At 47.2% G+C, this 24,416-nt stretch overlaps 2 protein-coding genes across 6 annotated transcripts in view; one reads left to right on the top strand and one right to left on the bottom strand.

Annotated features, from left to right (window-relative positions):
• On the top strand, positions 1 to 2,560 carry l3hypdh (trans-L-3-hydroxyproline dehydratase). The gene is made up of 6 exons (XM_078093227.1): positions 1 to 248; positions 981 to 1,465; positions 1,541 to 1,710; positions 1,820 to 1,942; positions 2,028 to 2,165; positions 2,350 to 2,560. The coding sequence occupies exons 2-6, from the start codon at positions 988 to 990 to the stop codon at positions 2,473 to 2,475; spliced, it is 1,035 nt and encodes a 344-aa protein (XP_077949353.1). The 5' UTR covers positions 1 to 248; positions 981 to 987; the 3' UTR covers positions 2,476 to 2,560.
• Positions 2,561 to 2,727: 167 nt separating this feature from the next.
• The window catches only part of LOC120808552 (disheveled-associated activator of morphogenesis 1), a 38,269-nt gene continuing 16,580 nt past the window's right edge, over positions 2,728 to 24,416 (bottom strand). For 4 of the 5 annotated variants that reach the window (XM_040161553.2, XM_040161552.2, XM_078093225.1 and 1 more), the window contains 25 exons: positions 20,004 to 20,300; positions 18,134 to 18,223; positions 14,701 to 14,772; positions 14,389 to 14,483; positions 13,668 to 14,001; positions 13,466 to 13,576; positions 13,265 to 13,368; positions 12,961 to 13,027; positions 12,746 to 12,863; positions 11,807 to 11,945; positions 11,540 to 11,598; positions 11,268 to 11,455; positions 10,525 to 10,833; positions 10,325 to 10,432; positions 9,417 to 9,446; positions 8,996 to 9,093; positions 8,629 to 8,713; positions 8,136 to 8,242; positions 7,356 to 7,444; positions 7,022 to 7,190; positions 6,631 to 6,738; positions 6,485 to 6,545; positions 6,267 to 6,398; positions 5,061 to 5,231; positions 2,728 to 4,252 (listed from right to left, as the gene is read on the bottom strand). In XM_040161553.2, the coding sequence (XP_040017487.1) occupies positions 4,040 to 4,252; positions 5,061 to 5,231; positions 6,267 to 6,398; positions 6,485 to 6,545; positions 6,631 to 6,738; positions 7,022 to 7,190; positions 7,356 to 7,444; positions 8,136 to 8,242; positions 8,629 to 8,713; positions 8,996 to 9,093; positions 9,417 to 9,446; positions 10,325 to 10,432; positions 10,525 to 10,833; positions 11,268 to 11,455; positions 11,540 to 11,598; positions 11,807 to 11,945; positions 12,746 to 12,863; positions 12,961 to 13,027; positions 13,265 to 13,368; positions 13,466 to 13,576; positions 13,668 to 14,001; positions 14,389 to 14,483; positions 14,701 to 14,772; positions 18,134 to 18,223; positions 20,004 to 20,195 (3,249 nt within the window). In that variant the 5' untranslated portion in view covers positions 20,196 to 20,300 and the 3' untranslated portion in view covers positions 2,728 to 4,039. The remainder of the gene's footprint in view (positions 4,253 to 5,060; positions 5,232 to 6,266; positions 6,399 to 6,484; positions 6,546 to 6,630; positions 6,739 to 7,021; positions 7,191 to 7,355; positions 7,445 to 8,135; positions 8,243 to 8,628; positions 8,714 to 8,995; positions 9,094 to 9,416; positions 9,447 to 10,324; positions 10,433 to 10,524; positions 10,834 to 11,267; positions 11,456 to 11,539; positions 11,599 to 11,806; positions 11,946 to 12,745; positions 12,864 to 12,960; positions 13,028 to 13,264; positions 13,369 to 13,465; positions 13,577 to 13,667; positions 14,002 to 14,388; positions 14,484 to 14,700; positions 14,773 to 18,133; positions 18,224 to 20,003; positions 20,301 to 24,416) is intronic. The other variant, XM_078093226.1, reaches the window with a different exon arrangement.

Below are 24,416 nucleotides of genomic sequence, written 5' to 3'. Positions count from 1 at the left end.
CGAACTGAAGCGCGCATGCGCAGAACGCCACAAACCACGGGTCGCCCTGTTTGTGTGTCGGAGAGAAGGAAAGTATTATTTCGGGAGTTGTTCACTTTTAATTAGTGCATCTTGCATTTGCAGCATTCACCGGAAAGTGTGGTCGTTTTTCGTTGATACATTTCTTCGCTTGTGAAACCGAATCCATTCCGTCTGCAGGACTTAAAGCAAGACCCCATTGTGGGAAAACTTCGTGTCGTCATAAAACGGTTCGTATGATAATTACTTTACACACAAAGTTTTTCAAAATAAAATCCCGTCTTTACAAAAAACAATTTAATTAGGTTTGGATAACAAACTGTTATCCTGGTATCCTAGTTTCAGTCGCACACAAAACGAAAACAAGTAAGGAAACCAACATGGCAAAAAAAAGTAAAAAAATAAAAGAAAGGAAAACCTTGGTACATGAACTGTAATCGTTTTCTCTTGTCACATATTTACCCTTAGCCTGGAAAAAAAGCTTTCCCTCTACAGAGATCATTCAAGCATTATCCAGTTTAACAAGAAACTGTTAAAGAATACAAACTGAACGGAGCAGCAAGTGTCAAAGAACCGGCTGGAAAAGAGGAACCTACTTGGACTTCATAGTGGAGGAGGTGTGCAGATCCAAGGAGCAGGTGGCTTCAGAAGGATCTGGTTCAGCTGCAGCTTGGACCGACCTGGTCCACAAGCCACTAGTGTTACTGTGGATATTTAGGAGTAAAAACGATGGCACAAGGTGTCGTTGGTGCAGTCTCATTCAGAGTGGATGCACAAAGACAGACCGCTTAAGAATGAAGGAGTAATTGACAACCATCTAAATCGGATTGTGTGTAGGACAGATTTTGCCAGGTGGTAAATTCGGGTCGAATGAATGTGAAGGAAACTGAGGGGAAAAAACCTTCACCATGTGACCCTAACTGGCATCTAAAATATGAAATGGTCTTATTTTCTTCTATCAGCATTGAGATGGAAACGGAGCTGCCGCCTCACGCGGGAGACGCGCTCTCGGTGGTCGACATGCACACGGGCGGCGAGCCTTTGCGGATCATCCGCGGCGGCTACCCGGAGGTCAAAGGTGACGGCGTGCTGTCCAAGCGCCGTTACGTCCGGGAGCACCTGGACCACCTCAGGAAGGTGCTGATGTACGAGCCGCGGGGACACTACGACATGTACGGGGCCCTGGTGGTGGACAGCGAGCTGCCCGAGGCCGACCTGGGGGTGCTGTTCATGCACAACGAGGGGTACAGCACCATGTGCGGGCACGCCGTCATCGCGCTGGGCCGCTACGCTGTGGACTACAAGCTGGTGAAGGAGCCGCGGTCACCGGAGACGCAGGTGAACATCCACTGTCCCTGCGGCCTGGTGAGGGCCTTCGTGGAGTACTCCCACGGTAGAACGGGAGCGGTGAGGTTTCTCAGCGTGCCGGCGTTTGCGTTCGCAACAGGTAGGACACCCACCGCGAAGAAGACGGGACATTTCTTCTCATGCCCCTGGTGTCACTAAAACGCTTTCCATCCAGGTGTGACGGTGACGGTGGAAGGGTTCGGCGAAGTGACCGTTGACATCAGCTACGGAGGAGCCTTCTACGCCTTTGTGGACGCCCAGAGGTTCGGCCTCGACGTGACCGCGTCCAGGTCTCGAGACCTGGTGGACGCCGCCACGGCGGTGACCAGCGCGGTGAAATCTCAGGTACGAAGTTCACGGGGGGTCGTCAGACAAGAGTATCTATCTGAATGTACAGGGTTCGTCCACGAAGCCCTCATTTTCGTCTTGACATTTTGGTGGTGTTCTCTCCCAGGTGAAGTTACACCACCCAACCTCTGACGATCTGGCCTTCCTCTACGGCACCATCCTCACAGACGGCAAAGACGATTATTCATCTGAGCCCACCGCCAATATCTGCGTGTTCGCTGAGGCTCAGGTACTTTAAGGACCCGTGGTCGAGACCCCCGGAGGGAGAGCTGTCTGAAACACGGTCTTCTCGACTGGGTTAAATGTGTTCGCAGGTGGACCGGAGCCCCACCGGTTCTGGTGTTACGGCCCGCGTGGCTCTGCAGTATCACAAAGGCCTCATCCAGCTGAACCAGAGCAGGACGTTCCAGAGCGGAGCCACTGGATCCCTGTTCACAGGGAAAGCTGTTGAGGTGGGAAGTTCCGTCTCCTCCTGGTGAAATGTGAAATGCATTAAAATGCTTTTATGACACTAATCAGCCTATCAAGACCCAAGATGATCAACTCTGTTATCGCTCCATCACTGAAATTTTTCTTTCATGGCCTTTTGTCAATCTTGTAAAAATGCGAATTTGAAGCCTGTGTTTTTCTGTTCAGGAGGTCGAGTGCGGAGACTTTAAGGCTGTAGTGGTGGAAGTTGCCGGCAGAGCTTTTTACACCGGAGTCTCGTGCTTCGTGCAGGAGCCGGACGACGAGCTGACGCATGGTTTTCTACTGAAGTGAGCCTCGATGGCAGGCTGCCATCAAACATGACTCTACATTAAGTGCTTCGTAGTTGAGCAAACAATATTAAATCTACTGACACAAAGACTGATGTGGTCGAACTTATTAAACGTCGCACTGTCTGACAGTCTGACACTACGGTGGCTTTCTGCTCAGTAACATTTACTGACCACTACATGGCGCCGTGAGTCTGGTCGCGATCGTGGACTGCATAGGAAGTGAAGTGCATGAGCTTAGTTACTAAATACAAAAACTGTTTCACCCATTTATTATCATCAGGTCATTGTACAATAGAAAGCAATATTTAAATTATAAAAATCCAATGGAGGTGTTTGACACCGGATGGATTCACACAGCAGTGATCGAAGCTTTCACGTCCACATGTGACGTTTTCTGCCACGATGAAAACATCACACAGTTTGAAATCGAGGTGTTTGTATTTTTGCAGAGTGAATCCAGCCAGTGCACAGGAGACATATTCCATCAGGTCAACAAAAACATAAAGGGGGGCACTCCCTTGGGAGGGGGGAAACAGGTGTATTGCATTGACTGGGTTTTGTTTTAATAGCATTTAGCATAGTAATTGTGAATTTATATGTGCATGTGTAACACGCACGTAACCGTATACATACATATATATATATATATATATATATATATATGTAATCTATGACATAAGTGTCCACACTTGTAGAGAAACGGCAGATTAGACCCCGGCCTTTTGAGAGTACCCACTCAACACATAACAACGGAGTTAAGGCCAGCTCTTAACAGGAAACAACGTCAAATAAAACATACAGTGATCCGATATATATATATAAATGCTGCATGTCAATAACGATGAATAGAAAAGAAACTTCTCAGCCGCGTCACTTGCAGTCAAAACCACGTCTGTCTAACATCAAGTCTCAGTCCTGTGATGGTTTCTGACTGCAAGAGGACAGCGGGGGGGTCAAGAGGAAGTTCAGCTTCAGTCCTTCTCCAAATGATCTCTCGGGCATGAAAACAGCCTCCTCAATCTATGAAATCAGTCCGTACAAAATGGCCCCTTATGTGTGTGTTTTTTTTAAAAGGAATCGTCTTCCCGTTTGGATCGAGCATCAAGCCCTGAAGGAGTCTGCTAACTGCACTTTTCACTCTGTGCATAGATTCAGACGTACAAAACCAAGCATGAGCATCTCTTGCACCTGGAAGCAAAGTTGTTTTTTTTCTTCTTCTCCCCGAGGGGAGAACATCGAGTTCCTACGCAACAGCGTAAAAACATTTCATTTGACCAAACCGATCCTTCGGCGGGAATTATCACATTTGGTCGTCAACAAGTTTTGGCTTCTTCTCCGTTTTTTTTTCAGCACTGAAACCTCCGAGGATGAAAAGTCTGATGTTGGTCGTGCTGTGTGTGTGTGTGTGTGTGTGTGTGGTGCCGCCGGCGCCGCGATGATGCAAGGCCGAGCTGGGTGGGAGCAGACGAGGGAGCGGAGGAATGCCGATGTCAGCTCGACCCCAGAGGGAAACTTAACGAGGAGCAGGGTGGCCGAGTGATACGAGGAAGAGGATCTCAACCCTCTTAGAAGTTGAGCTTTGTGACCGGTCGCTCTCTGCTGGCGTCCGTCGTCTGGCTGTTGATGCGCTTGCGGTTGCGCTTCATCTTCGATAAATCCTTGTCAAAGACCTCGCCGGACCGCAGCGCCGACACCAGGTCGTCGAACTCCCCGCCGTCGTCCTCGCCGTTTGCCTTTGCTTTCCGAGCCTTCCGCTCCTTCTCCCGCTGCTCCTTCAGCTGGTGACACAGAAATAAAAATGCATTTAGCGCCTTGCGGGTGTGTGTAACGTTATGCCTGTGAGGGCACGTTGACCTTTGACCAGCACACTTTAATCGCTTCATAACTGTGGACTAAGAGTTCGGTGGAAAGATTGGTACTCATATCTCTTACCTGTGTTAAATATGAAGCCAGCAGCAGCTGGTTAGCTTAGCATAAAGTATGAAAGCAGGCGCTAACGGAGCCTGGCTAGCTGTTCAACACCTCAAGCCATTTCTTGGCCGTCCTGGCGGGTGCAGTTTGTTCTGTTCAGGCAGAGCCAGACTTGCCTTTTCTGCTCGTTTCCAGTCTGTGTGCTGAGCTAGCCGGCGGCCGTCTTTACCTTTATATAAAGCTAATGTATTTCCCAAAATGTTGAACTATTCCTTTCAAACAACGCAGTAGCTGTAGTGTAAAGCCTCACTTAATTAATCGCTGAATTAATGCCGGAGTTTACACAATATGTCAGTTTATCAGTGTTTTGTAACTGTGGCTCAGGTGTGTGATGTTTACAGATTCTCAGCTGGTGGGTCGTGGACACGTTTTTAAGGCCTTTGCCTGGGAAAATAAAAATTAGAATTAACAGCTGGCTGTTTTGTTTTTTCATTAAACTTGTTTTTGTGTTGGCTTACGTATTCTGTCTCCATACTATCTCACTATCTATCTCAACTGCACCATATTTTCATTAAATAAGTTTGAGAAGTTGAGAACGTTCCTCATTAAGGGGTGATGGTGGGTCCCGGAGCCAGACCAGTTGCGAACCACTGGTTTACAGCAAACATCACACACCTGAGCTTCCATTTTGGCCCTGCGCTCCTCCTCCTCTTTGCGTTTTCGCATGTTCTCGTTCTCCTGTTGAGCCTCAGCGAACGACTGCAGGAACTGGTCAAAGATGCCGAAGAACTCATCTGGCTGCATCTTGCCGGCATCCTCGCCAAAGTGCTTTACTGCCTTCAGGAACTGCGGGAGCAAAGACAAGGGGGGGGGGGGATTAAATTTCCAGCGGGACACAGCAGAACCATGTTTTACTCCGTCTGACTGTTTTACAGGTGACTCGTTAGGTCTCCGTTCCTTTGAAATAAGAGCAGGGTACCAGTAGTTGGGCTTTGAAGCCCACGTTAACTCAAACGTGACCAGTTACTGGTTGCAGCTGGAGCCAGAGACACAATTAAGGCAACGTGTACGTTGAGTGTTTTTCACAGTAAGTTAAAAAAGAAAAAAAAATAGGATGTCCAGATGTGAGGTCGTGCTGAGAACATAGAACAACATTCTAAAGATGGGAAGCGATCTCTGCATGACACAAAAACATCAGGTGGAGCAATGATGCAATAAACACACAATCATTTCTGGCAAATTAATAGTTGTTTAGTGTGCGACGCATTCAGGCATTCCACATTTTCTCTTATCTTTATTGTTTAATAAGGTCAATATGTTCTGATTGCCACTCGAGAGCATCGCTGTAGACAAATTTCACTATGGGACAAAGTAAAAGGTTTCCAGATACGAGCGGCTGCAACGTGACAAGCTGAGATAAAACCCCTTCAACAATACATGTGGGCGGAATTTAACTTCGGGGTGTCAAGCTTTTCCCAGAGAGGTGAACACGCTCGGGTTTCTGGTAGTAAAAACACTATTTCTCATAAAATGTCTGCCGGGTTCACCTTTTTCCTTTTTGCACTACAAATTAGCCCCGAGTGAAACCGCAATCTGTTGGCCTCCAATATCCACAACGAACACCCACAACGCAACGGCTGCAGTTTGTAAAAGCTTTCGTTAAACAACGCAAGGCCGAACGCAATGGTGCAAAACTGTGCGTCCCATCTGTGTGCCTGCCTCTCTCTGCACACACAAAGTGGCAGGAAGCTGGAACACTTGACTCGCGCTGTCGGGGGGAGCGACGCGCCAGACGAGGTCGACGAGGTCGCTAGAACGAGCGGCGTCCGAGAGGAAAGGGAGTGACAGCGGTGCGGTCTGGTCCGTTCTCGGGCCACGTACCAGCTCCTTGGCCTCCACGAGCGAGTCCTCCACGTCGGAGAAGCTGAAGCTGGCCACGGTGATGAACTGGCTCACCACCGACACAAACTTGTCGCCCGGCTCCTGCGGCCTCTTCTTCTGATATTCCAGCTCCTGCGAGGTGAAGGTTAATCAAACGTTCAGATGTTGTACAAGCGCATGAACAATGAGCGAACGCGCGCCACGTCTCTGCGACTCACACTCTCCACGCCTTTCAAGCCGCTGCGCATGTTGCCGATATCTTTTTCCAGCTCGGTCATGCTGCGAAAAAAGCAGAGCGGTGGTTGAATTCAGAGGGAGAAGCCAGCTGTAAGACGGGCAGCAGCTTCCTTGCAGCTCCACCTACTTGACTTTGGCGGCATCAGAGAGACTCTGCAGGTCATCCTGAAACATCAGGACTTTGGGATATTTCTTCTCCAGGATGGTGATCAGGTAGTGCAGGAGGGTTATGTTCCTGCAAGACGTAGAGACACGGTGAGGTGGAGACACCTTCGAGGCAGCGGACGTATCAAATGTGCAATATTTATATATAAACTGTTGCTGTGTCCTTTGGTCGTGTGGACGTATTTTGTATCCAATTCCTCAAACCTCAGTCTTTGGTGAAAGTGCCTTTCAAGTGTTGGAGCCCTTATCTTTGCTCCTTTAAACTATCCATTTTGTAAGCAATTGACATTACAATGACTACTTGTCATCGTTTGCTTTTATTTTATTAGAAGGTGAAATCAAATAGTTCTTACTTGTCGATACTGGACTTCGTATCGGCGATCTTGTTGAGTGAAGACACCTTGAAGCCGTAGGCGTTCCCCCTCTGACCCTTGTTCATGAAGTTTCCAAAGGCCAGCACCACCTCCAACAGCTGCTTCAGGTTTCTGCTGTGTAGAATCTCCTTAGACGCCCTGCTGAGAGCTGAGACAGGAACACAAATGTATGTTTTGGGGTGATAAAGGTGTCTGGATGATTTATTTTTAGAATAAGGGAGCTTGGCAAACATAAAAAATAAAACTGTGACCACAGAAACGCTTCCAAGGGGAATAATTACTTAAGAGTTATAGCACTAATGTTTGATTTTACCTTCGACTTTGGGTTTGATCTCTGCTATCCTCTCTGCAAACTTCTTCTTGAAGTATAAAGACTGCAGCCTCTGCTGGTAGTGGTTTATTCTGGACAGGGGGCAGAAAATGTGCATCAGATGGGACAAAAATAGTCAGAAATAACATTATAAACGGGGAAAGCCACCAAGTTGACAAAAGCCACAAACACGGACATAAAATAAAGCAAAACGCCTGCATGCTCACTCCATTGCCCACATATAGTTGTGGAAACAAAGCTTATTTTTGGCAGTGTTGTTCATTATAACCCACTGACTCGGCAGATATGAACACCAATGTGACTTTAATACTCTTGAGTAAACTTCAACGACAAAAAAATCCCGAACTGCGGTGAATTATTCAAAAGAAAGAATGTGTTTTTCTATTGTCACTGTTCTGTGGGAACGCTAGTTACTAGTTTCAGATTTTGATGTATGTGTGCAAGTAGTGGCCAAGTTTTGACACGTTTGCTTTGTTCCTCATTAAATTACTGTTATTATGTTACAGACTTGATTTAATCCCCAACAGAATTAAGATGATTCACACATTCAGCCATTGTTCCTGCCTACATGGAAACCCATGAGTCATTACTCTTATCTGGCCCGACTGAGAGGAAACAATGGCTACAGTTTGTCAGCAGTTCTGATTTGCGGAGCGCTGCAGCGACATGGAGCAGGCAGGTCTGATGACAATATGCCTTTAATACAGAATAAAAAGGTAAAAGAAACGAGAAAAAAAACAAAAGAAAGTACGGCTAAAATACCTGCTCATCTCGTAGAAGAAGCGGTCGGCCTTTGCCATTCGGTCCAGCTCGTGTTTGTGCTCCTCTAGAAGATCCACATCGCTCTTCTCTGGGACAAACTTCAGCAGCTGATGACCAAAAAAACAACAACAAACCTCCTTAATCCCCAAATAATCAGCTGTACTCATTCGGGTTAGAGACAGAGGAGAGGTTTATCACGCCGTGTGTTGAAGTAATTAAACATATAAAAAGGGGTTCATCTCTGCTGTCAAGCTATTTGCATCTCACCGTCAAAAAACAACAACAAAGTACCCTGTTGTAGTGGAGCAATTCAAGTAATGGCTCCGGAAGTAAGAGAGCACGTGGCTGAACGCTGAAGGTCGGGCCGACAGGCATTAATACACTCGGCTGCTATTTTTAGTGAGCAGTCAAAGTGCACTCACTAAATGAGTGCGTTGGATTCATCCATCAGCGCTCGCTGCTTGCAGTGAAGCGGGAGTGGGGGGGGGCGTACCTGCTCCAGCATGTCTTTGGGAAGGTCCTCCTGCTCGTCCATGGTCAGAATGGCTCTCTTCATCTCCTCGTTGGAGAGTTTAAGCCTGCAGCGCAGAGAGATGTATTACTTTCTATGGTTTTTAGTTCATATCGCATAGAAAACACCCTTTTTATACACGTACTTCCCAAAGCACGATAGATGAGTGATTTGGTTTTTTTATTCATCTCTTATTCAACTTTTTGAAAAAGCAATTACTGAAATTGAATTTTTTGAAGAACAAGATGTTTGTTGAACAACATTTTACATCCACAGGAAAATATCCATCACAACCTCTGCAGTGTCGTTTATGCCTCACAAGTGTTTTTTCCTGCCGATACAAACTTACCGCGAGAGAAGGATGTTGCAGTTCTGAGCTCGGCGGCCGTCGATGACCGACAGCTCCTTGACCTTTTTAGAGGTCAGCGCGTCGTCTTCTGCCTCTTTCTGTGAGCAAAGTCAGGAAGATGTTAGAGGCCCACAGGATACTCACACCTGGACCAATCATCATTTTATTAACGGTCACCAACACATACACACACACACACACACGCGACAGGAAAGAAGACGCGAGCCCTAAACTCCAAAACAAAATCTCAACTGCAGTAAACAGACGTTGAAATCGTTACATGCAAACACGACAGATAAATAAAAAGCAGCTGACTCGACAGTGTCATGTATATTCATTGCACACATTAGAGAACAAGAAGACAGGACGTACAACATGTAAACAGACCTAAGTACGTCTACTGTACTGTAAGAGCACTCACCTGTTTGCTGTTATTGATCATAAAGAAGTCCTAAAATGCAGGCAAGAAGCAGGGAAGATGTAAGCACTGATTAGAATAAGTAAAGCAGTTACGTGATTGCAGCCCATAAAAACAAACAGCTATTGAATCAAAGCTCATTCTGTGCTGACGGATCCTCGGTAATGGGGGTGGGAGCGGCAGCGAGACACGAGTGGGGGGGGGGGGGGGCTCGGTTGCTTACAGTTCACATGCTGTGCACAAAATCAAAAAAAGAAGAAATCTAAATTTTGCACATTTTGCCGCTTTGCGAACAGAGAAGCTCTCAGTTAAGTCATTTTGAAAGCCCTTATTTTGAATGTTGGACATGCATATTGAACTCTGATAAGACATGCTCATTCTCTTCAACAACCAACAACCGCACTACTGATTAACCGAAGAAACTGATTGTGAGCAACTCACTCATGCATTTGCAACCGCATGTGTCAAAATGATAAAAAGCAAAAAGCAGCATTCTGTTCATGTACAAGATGAGTTATGAACAAACTTATCATGCATTACAATCTTCTTATAGCAGTTTGTAATTATAACATGTTACAAAGCATATTTAAGATCATAATATATAAAATGCTTTGTAAATTGTTTGATCATTTTTATAATGCAGTATGAAGGTTTATGTATGCTTATAACAAAAAATATAAGCGGATTATAGAGAGCTTATGATGCATTATAGACCTGGGCGTCAAAGTGCTACCGAACGTTTTGCATGTAGTAAAATCCCAAATATTTCTACCAACTTATTTGCCCTAATTTATTTGATCTTTCCATTCTCTCCAACTGTGAATCTGTGAAATCAGAAGTAGCAAAACAAGACCCCCGATGGACGGCCACATGTGAAGAGCTGGGGAGGTGAATTGCAGCGTCCTCAGTACCTGCTGCCTCTGATAGGCTGAGAAGGTCTTTTCAATGTCCTCCAGATCCAGGATTTTAAACACCTTGGCATCGTCCACCTCCATCCACACGGTTCCCTCCAGTTTATTCTGAGGACAAAAAGACATTCACATCTCGTATTCTAACACAAAGACGCGCCGGATTACTTTACGTCATATATTCAGGTATTTTTCTGTCTCACCTCAGACAACTTGGCCCAGTTAAAGGACTTGAGTGCGTTGGACGGCTGGGGAATGTTCTTCCTCTTCAGGGACGGCCCGAGCGGGGCTCCCGGCGGGGGAGGGATGCCCCCGATGGGCGGGCACCCAGGAGGAGGTGGGGGTCCACCCGGTGGAGGCGGTGGGGGAGGTGGAGGAGGCATCATGCCTCCAGGGGGCGGCGGGGGAGGAGGGCACATCCCCCCGAAAGCTGGCACGGGTGGAGGAGGCAGAGGACCTCCGGGGGGTCCGGGGCCAACGGGAGGGCCTCCAGGAACAACAGCTGCCCGTCTCTGCAGGGACAGCGTTACACAATCTTAACAATGGACAGGAAAACACTTACAGGATGCTGCCGGACCATCATTGCAACTTTACAATAATAAAACACTGAACGTTTCCCTTCAAATCCCCATTGAATGCTTTATGTCCTGGTGGTCTCAAGCCCTGAGGGTCAGAGGGTGATTAAAGACACATGAACTGGGAGGGAAATTCCTCTGATCATTCACAATGTAATCATGTTAACGTCCGTTTGAACATGCCGAATCCTGCACATTGTAAGGATTTTGAAGGGAGGACTCTTGGCCTTACTGCCTTTTAAGCAACAAGAAGGGGGACGACAGAGCCGAGGTACACAGACAGGGAACAGCTTCCCTTCGGGGGGGGGGGGGGGGGGGGGGGGCATTTCAACCCAACCCCATATCTCTGTACTAGGCAAAGGACGACGTACGGTGCTGAGCTCGTGCAGTTGGCCGGTGAGCTCGGCCACTTGCTGCTTGACGTTCTTGTGCTCGGTGCTCTCCTTCTCCAGCTTCTCTTTCATCTTGTTGAGCGTCTGCATCATGTCCTCTTTCTCCTGCGTCTTTGCGTCACACTCGCGCTCCTTCTTCTCAAACCTCTGCTGCAGCTCGTGGTGCTCTGAAACGGGAATGGCCGCGGCGGGTTAACTACAAAGCGTGCTTTTAATCGAATTGATCATTGATCACTGATAGTCTTACTAACCCTTTCGCATTTTCTCTGCCTGCTCTTTCCACTGTTTGACCTCATTTTCATTGACCAGCCTGCAGGGAGGAACACACACGTAGTAAACACCAGTGTACGACTCCAGTCTTAAAACTTAAAAGTGAAGCTACTCGTGACCACCAGCACGAGGTTTTTTAATTTCTCCTCAAACACAACAGTGCTCGACATTCTTCCTAACTGGCGGCCGAGTAATCCGTTCCATGCCGTCATTCCGTCTGCCTTGGAGGGGAAAAAATGAAGACTCACATCCGGACGACGTTCTTCACGTTAAAGTTCTCCAGTGGCGTGACATCGGGGTCGTGACCTTTGTCGTTCTGCAAGACCATCTGCTGGACGATGCGATCCAGCAGCAGCCAGTACTGCACCGTGTTGCCGCTTCTCTTGTCTGAGGGGAGAGGGCAGTAATTAGTATGGATTTCTGCATTAGTGTCAGCACAGGAACAGCTGCGTCCACAAGCGGCTGCTTTATTATGATGAATTGAAATTAGCTAATGAATACTCATAACTGAGGAGATGAGGAGAAGCACTTTGAAGTCGTTACTCATTGGTGAGGGTTCATCCATCGTGAGGGACGACGTGTTCACTGTTGTGTTGTTATTTAGCTTGAAAACCATTTACCACACACAAGTATTCAATTCATCACTTCACATTCAGTGATGTTTTCCGGATTCCTTATTTAAGTACCATAACAAGCTGGCTTTTTATTAACTCTTGGGTGTGACCGCGGCACAGTATTTGCGGCTCAAGTGTTAATCACACGCTCAGCGCCTCAGGAAAGTAACTGGGGGGGAGTCTCATTAAAAAAAGTAACTCGTAAGGGAAGGAGAGAGTCAAAGGAAAACGCAGCCGCTTAGTGGCTCTTTGTTTTCAAGTCAAGTGACGTGAGAAAGCTGGCTGAAACGCAAGTTGGATGGGAATGCGCTTATTCAATATCTGAAGTGACTAATCTGCACAAAGTCAACATTATTATCTTTCTGGCCAGAGACCAGAAGGTCCTGATGCAGTTCACTTTGCGGGAGTCACACGGCTGCCTCATTACGTTTCATTTCTAAACTCAGCAGCCTTTGATCCCATTTCACAGCAGATTCACAAACAGATTATGAATTGTGTTCCATTGCGACAGTAATTGTCCCAACTTGTCAACAGTCTGCAGCCCACTATTACACATCGTGAAGACACACTCACGTGGCATGAGGAGACAGTGATGCAGGACGGACATAAAGTGCGGGTGTGCATCAGTGTGATTTATCTTCTTCCGGATGAGATCAAAAACCTGGTTAGCACTTTTGGTGTCTATATGTACCTGGAGGAGAAGGAGCGAAACAACAGCCCTGTGAATCATTTTATACTAAATATTTTACGGACACAAATTTGTGTGTTTTGTTTTTTTTCCTGCTTACCGACTCAAAACGTTTCGACAAAGCCAGCTCATCCTCGTTCCGCAGCATCTCAAAGTAGTCTAAATGCCTGAGAGTGGGCGTGGAGAAACTAGATAAGACAGGCAGCTTGCAATTGTGGAGCACTTGTTTAATCCACGCTCTGCTTTGCTAGAAGGCAGCGGTGAAATATCTAATATTAATATAATAATCAGGAGCAACTAGAATGCAACGTTGTCTATGAAGCTATACATTGATTTCCTGTTGTTCAGGTCCTGATCATTTTTTCACAGCTCCAGACTTCACTTTATTTTCTGCTCCGTCTCACCTGTCCAAGGTGGAGTTTTCGTGAGACCGTAGCTTATCGATCACCGGTTGGATCCCCAACATGAGGAACTCATATCGTAAGTGGATACGGAATTCCAAACTTGTCTGTATTTAAATAAAAAAAGAAGAAGAATAAATGAGTCTCTTATTGAGGAACATGATGACCTTCCAGTGTGGGAATGAATCATAAAATCTGTCTCACCTCTCCAGCACCTTGACTCAGGACAGCATTTATAAAGGACATGATGGCCGTCTTCAGGTTGACCTCGTCCCTGTATCGCCCTGTGCTCCGGTCCAGATCGTTTATAAGTGTCTGCGGGATGACAGGTCATTACGGGAGCTGCACATCTTCACACACACCGTTTGCTTTTAAATGACTTTGTCCGCCGACGGCTCCCGCCCACCTGAAACCTCGTCCTCTCGCAGGCGAAGCGCTGGTAGTGCATCATGGCCTCCAGGATCTTCTTGTGGCCGCCGGGCACCAGGCACACGGCGCCCATGATCTCCAGCACGGCCACTTTGGTCTTGATGTTCTCCGTGGCCAGGCTCTGCGCGATGATGTTGATGCTCTCGGAGTGGGAGAGGACGTGGGCGCGGCCCTGCGAGTTGTTCATCAGAGCTTTGATGCAGCCGATCAGGGACGTGTGGATCTGCGATTCGGTCGTCTCGTAGTCCATGCTCTTCAGGAAGTTCAGGATACACGTCAGGCCGTCCAGGTCGATGAAGCGGGTGACGAACCTGAGAGGAGAGCGGGAAATCCAGTTTTGTTTTTCGGGAGAGTAGTTTTAATGGCAAATACTTTAATGCACAAATGTCCCATAGTAAAGCCGAATCGTCACTAGCCAAAAAGCTGAATATGTGCATCTGTGTGCCCGTTAATCCGCCGTCTCCCTCCTCTCTATATTTGGTGCAGTGTAAAGCTTGCGGTCCGTGAAATGGAAACGATTTAATGCACATTCTCGTCAATGGAAAATCGTTAAGCAACACTGCGGTGACCTTCAGGGGTGTTCACTTCTTAAAAGTACTCATTGACATCCCGGGGTGAGGAGCCAAAAATAGACGAGGTGAGAGCAGGTTAGACGAAAGAAGATGTTTTTTTAAGGAGATTTAGGAGTGTTTGCCCACCTCATGGGTTGTGTCCTCAGAGCCGTCTTCAAGCTCTCGATGGTTTTGTTCCTCTCCTCCTCGTCTTCTTTCTCCAGAGCGAGGAGCGTCGTTCTCTGTCCAACAAAAGATTAAACGTTGTCTGAAGTCGGGACGGCCCCAATAAAGCTTTACTGGTTTCTGCAGGTGTACAGGTCACATGGGAAACGTTTTCCCAGCTAATTTTAGTATTAAAAAAGGTTCCCTACGAACAGAGGCAGGGGTCATTCTTGCAGGCAGAACCATTTTGAGATATTTCTTTATCCAAAGAGAGAAATAAATGTCATTACTTACAGCTGCCATTGAATTGAGCTGATCAATGTAGTATTCTGGCCAACTAGTTGCACTTTTGTTTTCTTCTTGTTCCTGAAAAACAGAATAAAAGTGAATAATGCTGACTGGCATTGTTTTTAAAAGAATGTCACACAGTAGTTAAATATTAGAAAAATATGTTTTGTTGTTACATAAAAGTCAAAAGCGGATCATTTGTTTGTCGGTTCATGTCACACATTTTAATAATTCAAATTCAAACTGCGGACCAGATGGAGAACTTTATTTCATAATTATCAATTGTTTTTTGAAAGACGTGAAACAAATACTAAAATACACACACAGGGAACGGAAGGTTCAGGGAATAAAAATACAAAGGCCAAAAATGGAGCAGGAACTCAAAGTAGGGCGCCACAGACATCCAGCGCTTCACTGAGTTTCAGGAGGTGGTCAGAAGTGCGGAGCGCAGCTGCTTGAGAAAATCTTGAGATTAGCAAATGAATGTCAGAACGGTGGATTAAGACCGCGTCCTGATTCATGCTGCGATTAACCTCCTGACAGGCACGTTTGTATCTACAGCAACAAAAAATAAATAAATAGTAACTCCAAGACATTGGCTTTCGATGATTTGATTTTCTGAACTCAAGGGGAAAACACTAAGGAGAGAACGACTTGGGCGTTTACTTGGCTTGTACATAAAAGGGCCCCCAGCTTTTCATTTTAACTCCGGCTCCATTAAGCACAAGCGAGCTGTGACCAGCAGAAACTAATTGGGCGACAGTTAATAAAGCGGCCTGCAGAGACTTGGCCGCCGCGACTCAATCTGCAGGCTTTGGCTGGTCTGCGGGGACGGGAAGGTCCGATCCGGCTGTTCCACCCACGTCCGGTGCCAGCTCGACCCGGCGGGCGCCTGGACGGAGTTCAGTCCATTACTGGAGCAGACGCGGGAGGCGGGACCACTCCCTTCTGCATCTCAAAGAGCTCATCTTTCAACTCGGAAATCCGCACTCTCTAAAACAGTGACAAGTCTCCGGTTTATTTAGGGTCACGATGAGAGAGAAAAAGCGGGGAGGCTATTTCCCCCCCCCAACACACTTTTGAGAAAGCGAAGATCAATCTCAGTCGTTTTGAGTCTGCTTGAAGAGAAGTTAAGTTCCAGCTCTGCCCGCTCACAACAAACAAGGAGTACTGTAAAATCCCTGCTAACAAACGGATCAGTAAATCTGCCTCCTGGCAGATGACGTAGCCTAACAGAGAGCTGACGGAGGAGGAGGAAGACTGATTCTGTGCAGCACGATTTTGTCGGCTCAACTTGGCCAAGCCAAACAGCTGAAGCTTTGCTGCTTCGACTGACTTATCTCCTCCGGGCCGAACCCGAGCGGCTGGCGAAAAAGAGAGGCCTTAATCGCTCAAAGCGCCCTCTTAATGACCCCCCCCCTCCCTGCCAGACACACTAAAGCTGCACCTGTGGAAGTGAACCCTTCCTGTTTGTCTTGGACAAGCGGCCGTGTCTTCTGCCTCTTTTCTCCACACACACAAACTCATCTAAGCTCAGTGTGTGTATCTCTCTGGGTCGAGTCCAGAGCCCGCTGCAGACTCAGCAATATTGATGTAATCTCCCCCCCGGCCCCCCTCTCCCTGTAGGTTGATGCGGCTCGTAAAGATTTGTTTCCACCTTCACGCCGACACTGAAACAAGAGTGCATGATCTCTAAAATGGCGAACGGAGGCAATGCGGCACATTGGGTTCTGTTATCAAAGCGGGCCTCGAGACTCCTCCTAATGAGGCCACTAATCGGGACGCGGTAGAAACGGGGGCAAACACCATGCAGTCCTCGTTTCCACTGCCTCCTCCCGCCTTGTAGCTGCGTTCAGCCAAAGTCACTGTGGCATCTACTCAAAGAAAAAGGGATAATTGATCATGGCTTGTGATGCAGGTTTTATACGGATTCATTGAGTCAAAACGTGGTGTTTCTGCATTACGCGTTGTTGACATAAATACACATTATTGGCACGTATGCATCTTTAAAAAGAGCAGCCTTGCATTTCAAGAAACGTGTTTGTTGCATCCTGAGAGTTATCTGACGCCTTTTATACCACTCTCAGATGCGTATGCTACGCTAGTTAGCCTAGCGTAGCATACGCATCTGCAAGAAGAGGCTAAACAGCCACTAAACTAAATCTGCCTACCAACACCTCACTTATTACTTTAAAAAAACAAGGTCTGTAATATTAATATAGCAAAACTGGGATGAGGTCAGCAGCGATGGAGGAGGGGACTTTTTCTTCCTTCATATCTAATCCCAACACAAAAAGGGACAAGCATGAAAAGTGCAGAATATTCCATACGCTGTCAAAAATTGATTTACCCCTTATTTGTAGTTGTAGTAGTTTGTAATACTTTGTAAACAGGAAGGCTTTCTGCAGCTATGCTTTTTCGAGGAGGACTCTTCATTCATCACACTAAACCCAAACTTTCCTCACCTCCAGTTTGTAACCGGACGAAGGAAGAGAGCACGTCCTTTCTGCATATCAGTCAGGACAGGATATCCTACACGCTCATACCTGTGGCCTACAGAAACACGGCTGTAAAAGTGTGAGGGCGGCTTCAAAGCTCAACCCCAGTTGATCTAAACTAGACCAGACGCCTGTGTTTTCCTGCATGCAGGACAGAAATGAATATGAAGGGAAAGGAGGAACAGCTGACAGTCCTTTTATCATGAAGCCGAGACATAATAAAATATGGCACTGGCACATAGTGGTAGACTGTGTTATGGCTACACACATGCTTTGATGAGACAGGTGGATTATCTAAAAAGGAGAAACCGAATGATTAAAAATCCTTCCCTTGAATCAGGGAGGACAGTCGAACAATGAGACCACAGCAACGAAGGAAACCAGAAACCTGATGCTGCAATACATTTCAGTACTTTATGACGCCGCCTTCCCTGTTAGTGGATTAATGGAAAAGGCTCAATATAGCCTTTCTGCTACTCCCACTAGATATCACTATTTTTATATCCACCTTGTGTAGCATCCACTTAGGTGAGTTATTCATGGTGGAGCTTTTGAGAGGCAGCGCTGACTTATTATATAGTGATGAAATGTATTTTATGTTTAATAACAACATATAGGCACTTTAGGTTGTTATATAAAAGATGTTTGATAGAACATCGGGGAGGAATTTGGGCGTTGTAGCAGCTGGTCACCAGCTCGATATGTGTATTTTTGTATCTTATGTGCTGCTGTATACACCTCATGCCTGTTGTGAGCAGAGGAATACCGGGATACAAGCTTTTGTGATACCTAAGAGCTTCAACAGATCAATGAGATTACAAATGCGATTACACAAACTTGGCAGGATATTTGCAGATATCATTCAGCCAAAAGCCGCCAGCCAGCAGCAAGCTTGTGGAGGCCGATGGAGTTTGACATAATGCACAGTGAAAGTCTTTTACCTTCTTTTTGCTGCAGTAAATTTGCCATTTCTTCTCTGCGGGCAGAGCGAACATGGCTTCTCTGTGCTTCTCTGACAGATCGAGTTCATCCTGCAAAGTGGGGACAAAGATGCAGATAAGGTTAAGAAAAATGTGAGATATTATGTTTTCACAATCCGTCACCAATGCCAGTCTGGAGAAGATAATATTCAAAGCTTAGAAAGAGAGCGGCATTCTAAGACGCCAGCTCAGAGAGTGCGGACAAGCTGTCACATCGCCATGCTGCTGGCTTAAAAATGTCCACAATAATCAATTCTGTTGATCCCCTAAAATAACAACAAAAAACAAAAAAAGGTGCCAGCCGGGAGCAGATTGCATCGGAGCCACGGCCCCCTTGTTTGGGTCCGTGTGATCGGTTGGATAGCACCCGCCGCTCCCGTCGTCAAATCCAACACGGCTGGATCAAATCACATGTCCTGCGGGCGTCAGTCGCGTGAGTAACGGGGGGGAAAGGAAAGGCGTGGTCCGCCTGCTCGACATGTGGCAACAAACATCTGGAGACAACATGCGTCACAGCGTCTTAACCGATGTTTCACGGAGGCACGCGGAGGGGGGTGCCGCTGGGAGGACTGCATACCAGAGAGCATTGGAACACTAAACGTGTGGTGCAATTAAAAAAAGAAGAGAACATCAGACAAGTTGTGTTTCGCGCATACGGCATGCGGCCGGTTGGCGGTCGGATATATCAGCATGTCGATGCCTTTTGTTGATGCTGAAAGAGATCAGTTTTCTCTCGAGTCAAATTTAAGACGTTTCTTGTTGCGGCTTTGCGTTTTCGTGCCGTTGACGTTCTGTTTGTGGGTGCAGGATGGAAAAAGAAGCTTCACCTAGAACCGCAGGTTTGTGGAAAAAAAGAATCTGAAGTTTTAATTGATTATAAAAAGAGCAGATGGATTCACCGCAACGTGAGGCTATTTTACCCGCCCCCCCCCCCTGGTAAGTTTGTTTGGATTATACACGCACACGGTGGCTCGAACCGGGCAAAGAGAGAAGCACGTGGCTGTTTTCTCTCGGTAAACACGGCGACTGAAAAGCCCTCCTTGTCGTCACACTCAAACTCCCTCAATTACATCTTCATAAAGGGTGGGAGACAAAAGCGACCAATTAGCAGACGGGGGAGGCCCGGGACATTAAGAGCTCATGAATGAGGTCTATTGATGTGCAAAAATGTCGTGCTTAGATTACTGCGGGAGAGCAAAATGGGGCACGAGAGAGAGGAGAGCACAACAAATTAGAAGTGACAATAATACAAGAGCCCCCGTTACTCACAAGTCAGCGTGAATTGGGAGGAAGTGACCGTTTATTTGGGAATGTCCAATATAACACGCAGTGTAAACAACGAGGTGTGTTAATATTGGGAAAAAAAAGAGTTGAATAAAACACTAAACTGTCTGTTATGCTCAAAGTTAAACAGGAATTGTGTAAACCTAAATAAATAAGTTCTTGTAAATCGACATCCGAACCTTTTAGGATGAACCGCATCATTTCCGAGAACAGCTGTGCACTGTAGTTGTTGGCGAAAGCACCCAAACAAGAGCAAATAGTACTTTTTGGGGGGGGGCTATTTTCAGCTGCGTATTCAGAAACATTTGGTGCAATAGTCAGTGTTCACAGTAACACAATGGTACTCACAATAAAGTATAGTGGTCATGCTCAATTTCTGCATTTTGTACAGTGTTTTGGGGCACTTTGGAGGCACACGCTATGTATGTAGGACTTGACCCACATAGGCAGAGGGGATGTGCCGATATCAGGAGCAGATATAGAAACGCCAGACTTTTATATATATTTTAAATGTAAATGTCAAAGAAACAGCAGAATGACTTCTTACCACCAACTCGGAGAACATTCCATCCAGCTCGTCGTATCCGGGCATCGGCAGGGCCGGCTCCATGGCCTGCAGGGCGAAGTCCTCCCTGAGCCTGTAGGTGATCTCCGGGTGATCGTTGCCGTTAAAACAGCAGAAGATGTAGGACAGGCCGCCGCGGTTGCCGCCGCCGCCCCCACGTTTCCGAGGAGCCATGGCTGCCCCGACGCGTCCGGCTGCTCAGGTAGGGAGCGTTGGAGGCTCCTTCTGGGCCTCTTTACGGCCTCCTCCACCTCAGGGTCCAGCCTCCGTCAGAGAGCGCTGTGGGTGGGGGGAGGAGAAGGGACGCTTTAAAGTTGTGTCCCAGAACATCTGAAGAGCAGTTCTCTCAGAGGCAAAAGGAGCAATAGAAGATAAAAACGGCAGACAAACACTAACTGGACCAAATACACGACATCTCTGAAGGCCTTGAGTATTCACCGTTAGTCGTTATGGATGAAGGTTCAACGCGCCTTATCAGTGAGGGCCAGCCCTGAAAGATTTCATTATATCGTTTACACAAAAGGGCCCCGGGAGAGTTTGATGAAATGGAGACTATAATTCGCCAGGATTAGTTTATTCCAGGCTGTTTCATCTTTCACCTTCCTTCAGCATCGTCTTTCCTCTAAAGACCCAACGAGGGCCGATTAGAGGGGCGTGTTTATAACGGCCGCGGCAGGAGGTGTGCGAAGCCTTTTGTGGTTTCAAAAGACGCGGTTTCGTCATTGTGGGTTAAGAGCAAACCGATACGATACGATGTGTAAGCCTGAGCAGCATGTTGCTCAAAGGACGAGTGAGATTTACAACACGAGGGGTCCCCGTCAAACTTAGACATTCACTGCCTCAATCACCCTGATAACCATCACGACTTTCCCCTCCTGGCCCTCCCGACTTCATGAGGACACGTGGGGTTTGTGAAAGTGTGTGAAATCCCGTTGGACTATTGATCGATGAGGAGGGATGAGCGCATAACAGAACAACTATGCGAAGGGGAGTTTGGCATTTTGTGGCATTTTAGACATTGGACCTGCTAAACATCTGTTAGCATTGTGACCGCAAAGCCTCACAGCTGCTTTTGTCTTTTCTCTACACGGTATTCAGACCTGGGATCAGATGAGCTGCATGTGGAGCAGTTGGCTCTTCTTGTTACGGCTATTCCATCATCACGACTTTACTCTGTTGCTAAAAGAAATCGCGTTGAGACAAGACAGACCTCGATCCTCAGTATGGAAAACGTAAACAAGTTTGATTTGTAACTAACTACTAATTTGGTAAAAAAGCATCCGAGGAGGAGAGGAGACAGCTGCAGCTGCAGCAGCAGCGAGCTCTCAGGCCCGCTGGCTCGAATCCAAGCACGAATACTGGAATAAAGTGCACAAGACCTCTGGGCTGTCTGGCAAATAAAGATGCGGCGTCCAGATATCCGCGAGGAAACCGCAGTCGCCGCCTCACCAAACCGGCTCCACGGTCTCCCTCCCCCACTGTGCCGAGCGGCCCGATGCCAAGTGGCGCCGACCGTTGCCACGCTCACTTGACCTTTCTTAGCGTTTTTTTTTACTAAGAGGCGGTTTCACCCAGACAGTGTGCACAGTGTGCTTCGTTTGAGTGTCGCTGTGCTCATTGGGCCGGCAGAGAGCTCAAGTTATCTCTTCCAAAAGGGAAAAGTGAGGACATTTTCTGTGAGCAGTCACAAAAAAAAAAAAAAAGAAAAATCCATTTTGTGGTCCACCTAAATAAAGCCTGATGCCATCACTGTCTCATTTTAGTCCCTTTTTTGGTTCATATGCTGTGCAGCAGCAGCAGCGGTGCTTTTCAAATATGGAACAGCCGCTAAAGCTGCCTGAGGCTTTTTCCACCCACTAGAAAATCTTGTTTTATTTTCATATTTCACCCTGAAATGTGTTTTATATATTTATATACGTCTCCTTTAATATGCTGACGCAGACAAAAGCAAAACAACCGAACCCCACAAAAGAATTCAAAACCCTTAAAAGCACAAAGACACCATTACACAATTGGACCAGTCTTGGTCCAAAGTAAACTTTGTTACCACTCGTATCTAGTCATGAACGGCAAACTGTAAAACAAAACTAACAATAGCCAACTTTCCATCACTACAACAGAAATACCAAATGGCCACACGCGAGATGAAGTACACAGCAGCTTACCTTTACGAACACTGTGTATTTATTTTGACACATCCTTGACTTTTTCAAACAGACTACCAGAAGGCTCAGCGGCGGCAGCAGCTGCTTGGCTTCACGCTCGCCGTCTATTCTAGCATGAAGGGAAGGAGACATTCGCAGCCTCCTTTGACCATATTAGTCCACAAAACTGTCCATCTTTTCCATTAGCTAAAGCGAACTATAAACTTTGTATAAACCCCGTGAGCCAGAGCGGGACAGCGCTGGTCCCCGTCCAACTGCAGGAACCCGACGACCGGCACCGGCAATTGAACGCTTTCATTTGGTAAATAAACTTTCCAGCACGGACACTTGAACAGATCTTATTTTCGAATTAGCATTTCCTCAAGACTCGTAGTAAGCACTAAAAGCCGAGCTTCCTCCCTCCGTTCATGAGCTTGGGACAGACGCCGAACCGGGAGCCGGGGGGGTTAAAAGGAAAAGCTGAAGCGCCGGCGCTGCGTCCTCACTGGATGCGGACGATCACTGGAAGCTGCCGCTATCTGCATCTTTATTCAGCACTCGGAAGTCAACCTTCCTCCGCTTCACGCACCAGCGAGCACTCCTCCCGGGGGGGGGGGGGAGGGGGCCCGCCTGCAGCCGCTTCTGGTCGTGCAGCTGCGGTCGGCACACGCAGACGGTGACTTTGTGTGTTTTGCGCCGTAATTGTTAACCTGCGAGCGCGGAGTGCTGTGCCAGCAGGTTGTCTGTCAGACGGTCAAGGTTTCACAACAAAACAAGAGGCCTGTCGGAACAAGAAGACATTCCTCTCGTTGCCAGGTGAGCTCTGTGACCCTGAACAACACACACCTTCCGCCATCACCTGCTCACACAGAGAAGAAACACACACACACGACTTCCCAAAACAAGCAGGAAGAACGCACGCAGTCGGCCTGACCCTCAGCTGTCCCAGCAGCAGACGTTAGCGGGATTGATGCTCGTTTCCAGGAAGGATCCTCGCAGCAGGCACGTTGTGAGATGTTAACAGTCTGCGAGTTGATGATAATGCCATGGAACAGCTGCGCTTTCTATGTAATCAAGAATAATGATGTTTACGCTGGCATGAATCCACTCACGGAGCGAACTGGAGAAACACCAGGCCTCCTGCAGGCCTTCTGCAGGCCTTCTTTTTTGCGCTCCTTCATTCATACACATCCAATAATTAAAACCCGCCCACCCGCATGTACAGCAACACTTCTCCCTTTGTCTGTCGGGCATCTCTACCCTCGGGTAGCCTTGCTGTTTTCGTGACCATGTGGTTTGGCGGGTGACCTGGCGCCGGTCCCGGCGGTGAAAAGAGTCCCAGTGTTTGTAAAGTGGAAGGGAGCGTGTGCACAAGGGAGAGGGACGGGGGGGTGGGGGGCTGCACAAGACCTCTCCGCTGGAGAAAAGGCAGAAGCCGATGGAGGAGCATCTTAAGCTAAACAGAGAGACACCTTAGTTCCTAAACACGTGTGCGAAGGAAGAGAGAGCGAGAGTTTTCCTCCAGCTGGCTTCCTTCCTTCTTGCTTCTTGTCCGTGCGCCTGCTCACCTGTTTAAGCTTACTTTAACATCCATACCCGTGGCCAAATGGCATCAACATTGATGTGGTGAAGATAATGTATTTGATACATTTGCGTACCGTACATGACATTAATTGCCCCGAGATTTACCGTTTACCTGAAGTGCGTGGTGGACTTTGGAACGTTTCACTAGAAGAAAAACGTCACAATCCTGAATACTGCCAAACATATCAGACGAAAAGACACATGGTCTCATCTTTACTAAGTAGTCCGTCATCAAATAGCTGCCGTCACAAAAGAGCGAGCTCTGTGTCTATAATCTCTGAACACTAACAGGTCCACTTAAAGCCGGAGCGGGAGTCCAACCTTGGAGAGACGGAGAAGGAGACAGAGCAGTGGACAGTAGTGTATTGAAAGCAGATGTGTGAAATACCTTCTTTTGCACCAGCTGGCATCCATCAGCTCTCTCTAGCACGCCGAGGTGTGCTTTTAATTTTTAATATGTGCAGCTGCCTGAATCAGCAGCGGCACCCGGGGTTTGTGCTGGAAACAAATTGGAAGAAGGAGAATGGGAGTATTGGAGTAGTAATAATAATCAATGGGGTTGCTTCTCCGATTCTGATGCCTCTCTTGAGTGAATCGGGAATGATCCCGCTCTGTGAAAAGTCCTTGAGTAAGACTCCCTTCCCGCTTTAGGGACCTCGGCTGATCC

This window comes from Gasterosteus aculeatus, chromosome 18, assembly GCF_964276395.1.
Source record: "Gasterosteus aculeatus chromosome 18, fGasAcu3.hap1.1, whole genome shotgun sequence".
Taxonomy (NCBI): domain Eukaryota; kingdom Metazoa; phylum Chordata; class Actinopteri; order Perciformes; family Gasterosteidae; genus Gasterosteus; species Gasterosteus aculeatus.
Note: the sequence above shows the minus strand (reverse complement) of the source record. Positions and strands in the feature narration are given on the sequence as shown.

Excerpts from the sequence above, each read along its gene's own strand:
- l3hypdh (XM_078093227.1), top strand. The coding sequence starts at position 988 with ATGGAAACGGAGCTGCCGCCTCACGCGGGAGACGCGCTCTCGGTGGTC. Across the intron at positions 1,466-1,540 it reads GGCGTTTGCGTTCGCAACAG|GTGTGACGGTGACGGTGGAA; the intron begins GTAGGACACCCA and ends CTTTCCATCCAG. Across the intron at positions 2,166-2,349 it reads TCACAGGGAAAGCTGTTGAG|GAGGTCGAGTGCGGAGACTT; the intron begins GTGGGAAGTTCC and ends TTTTCTGTTCAG.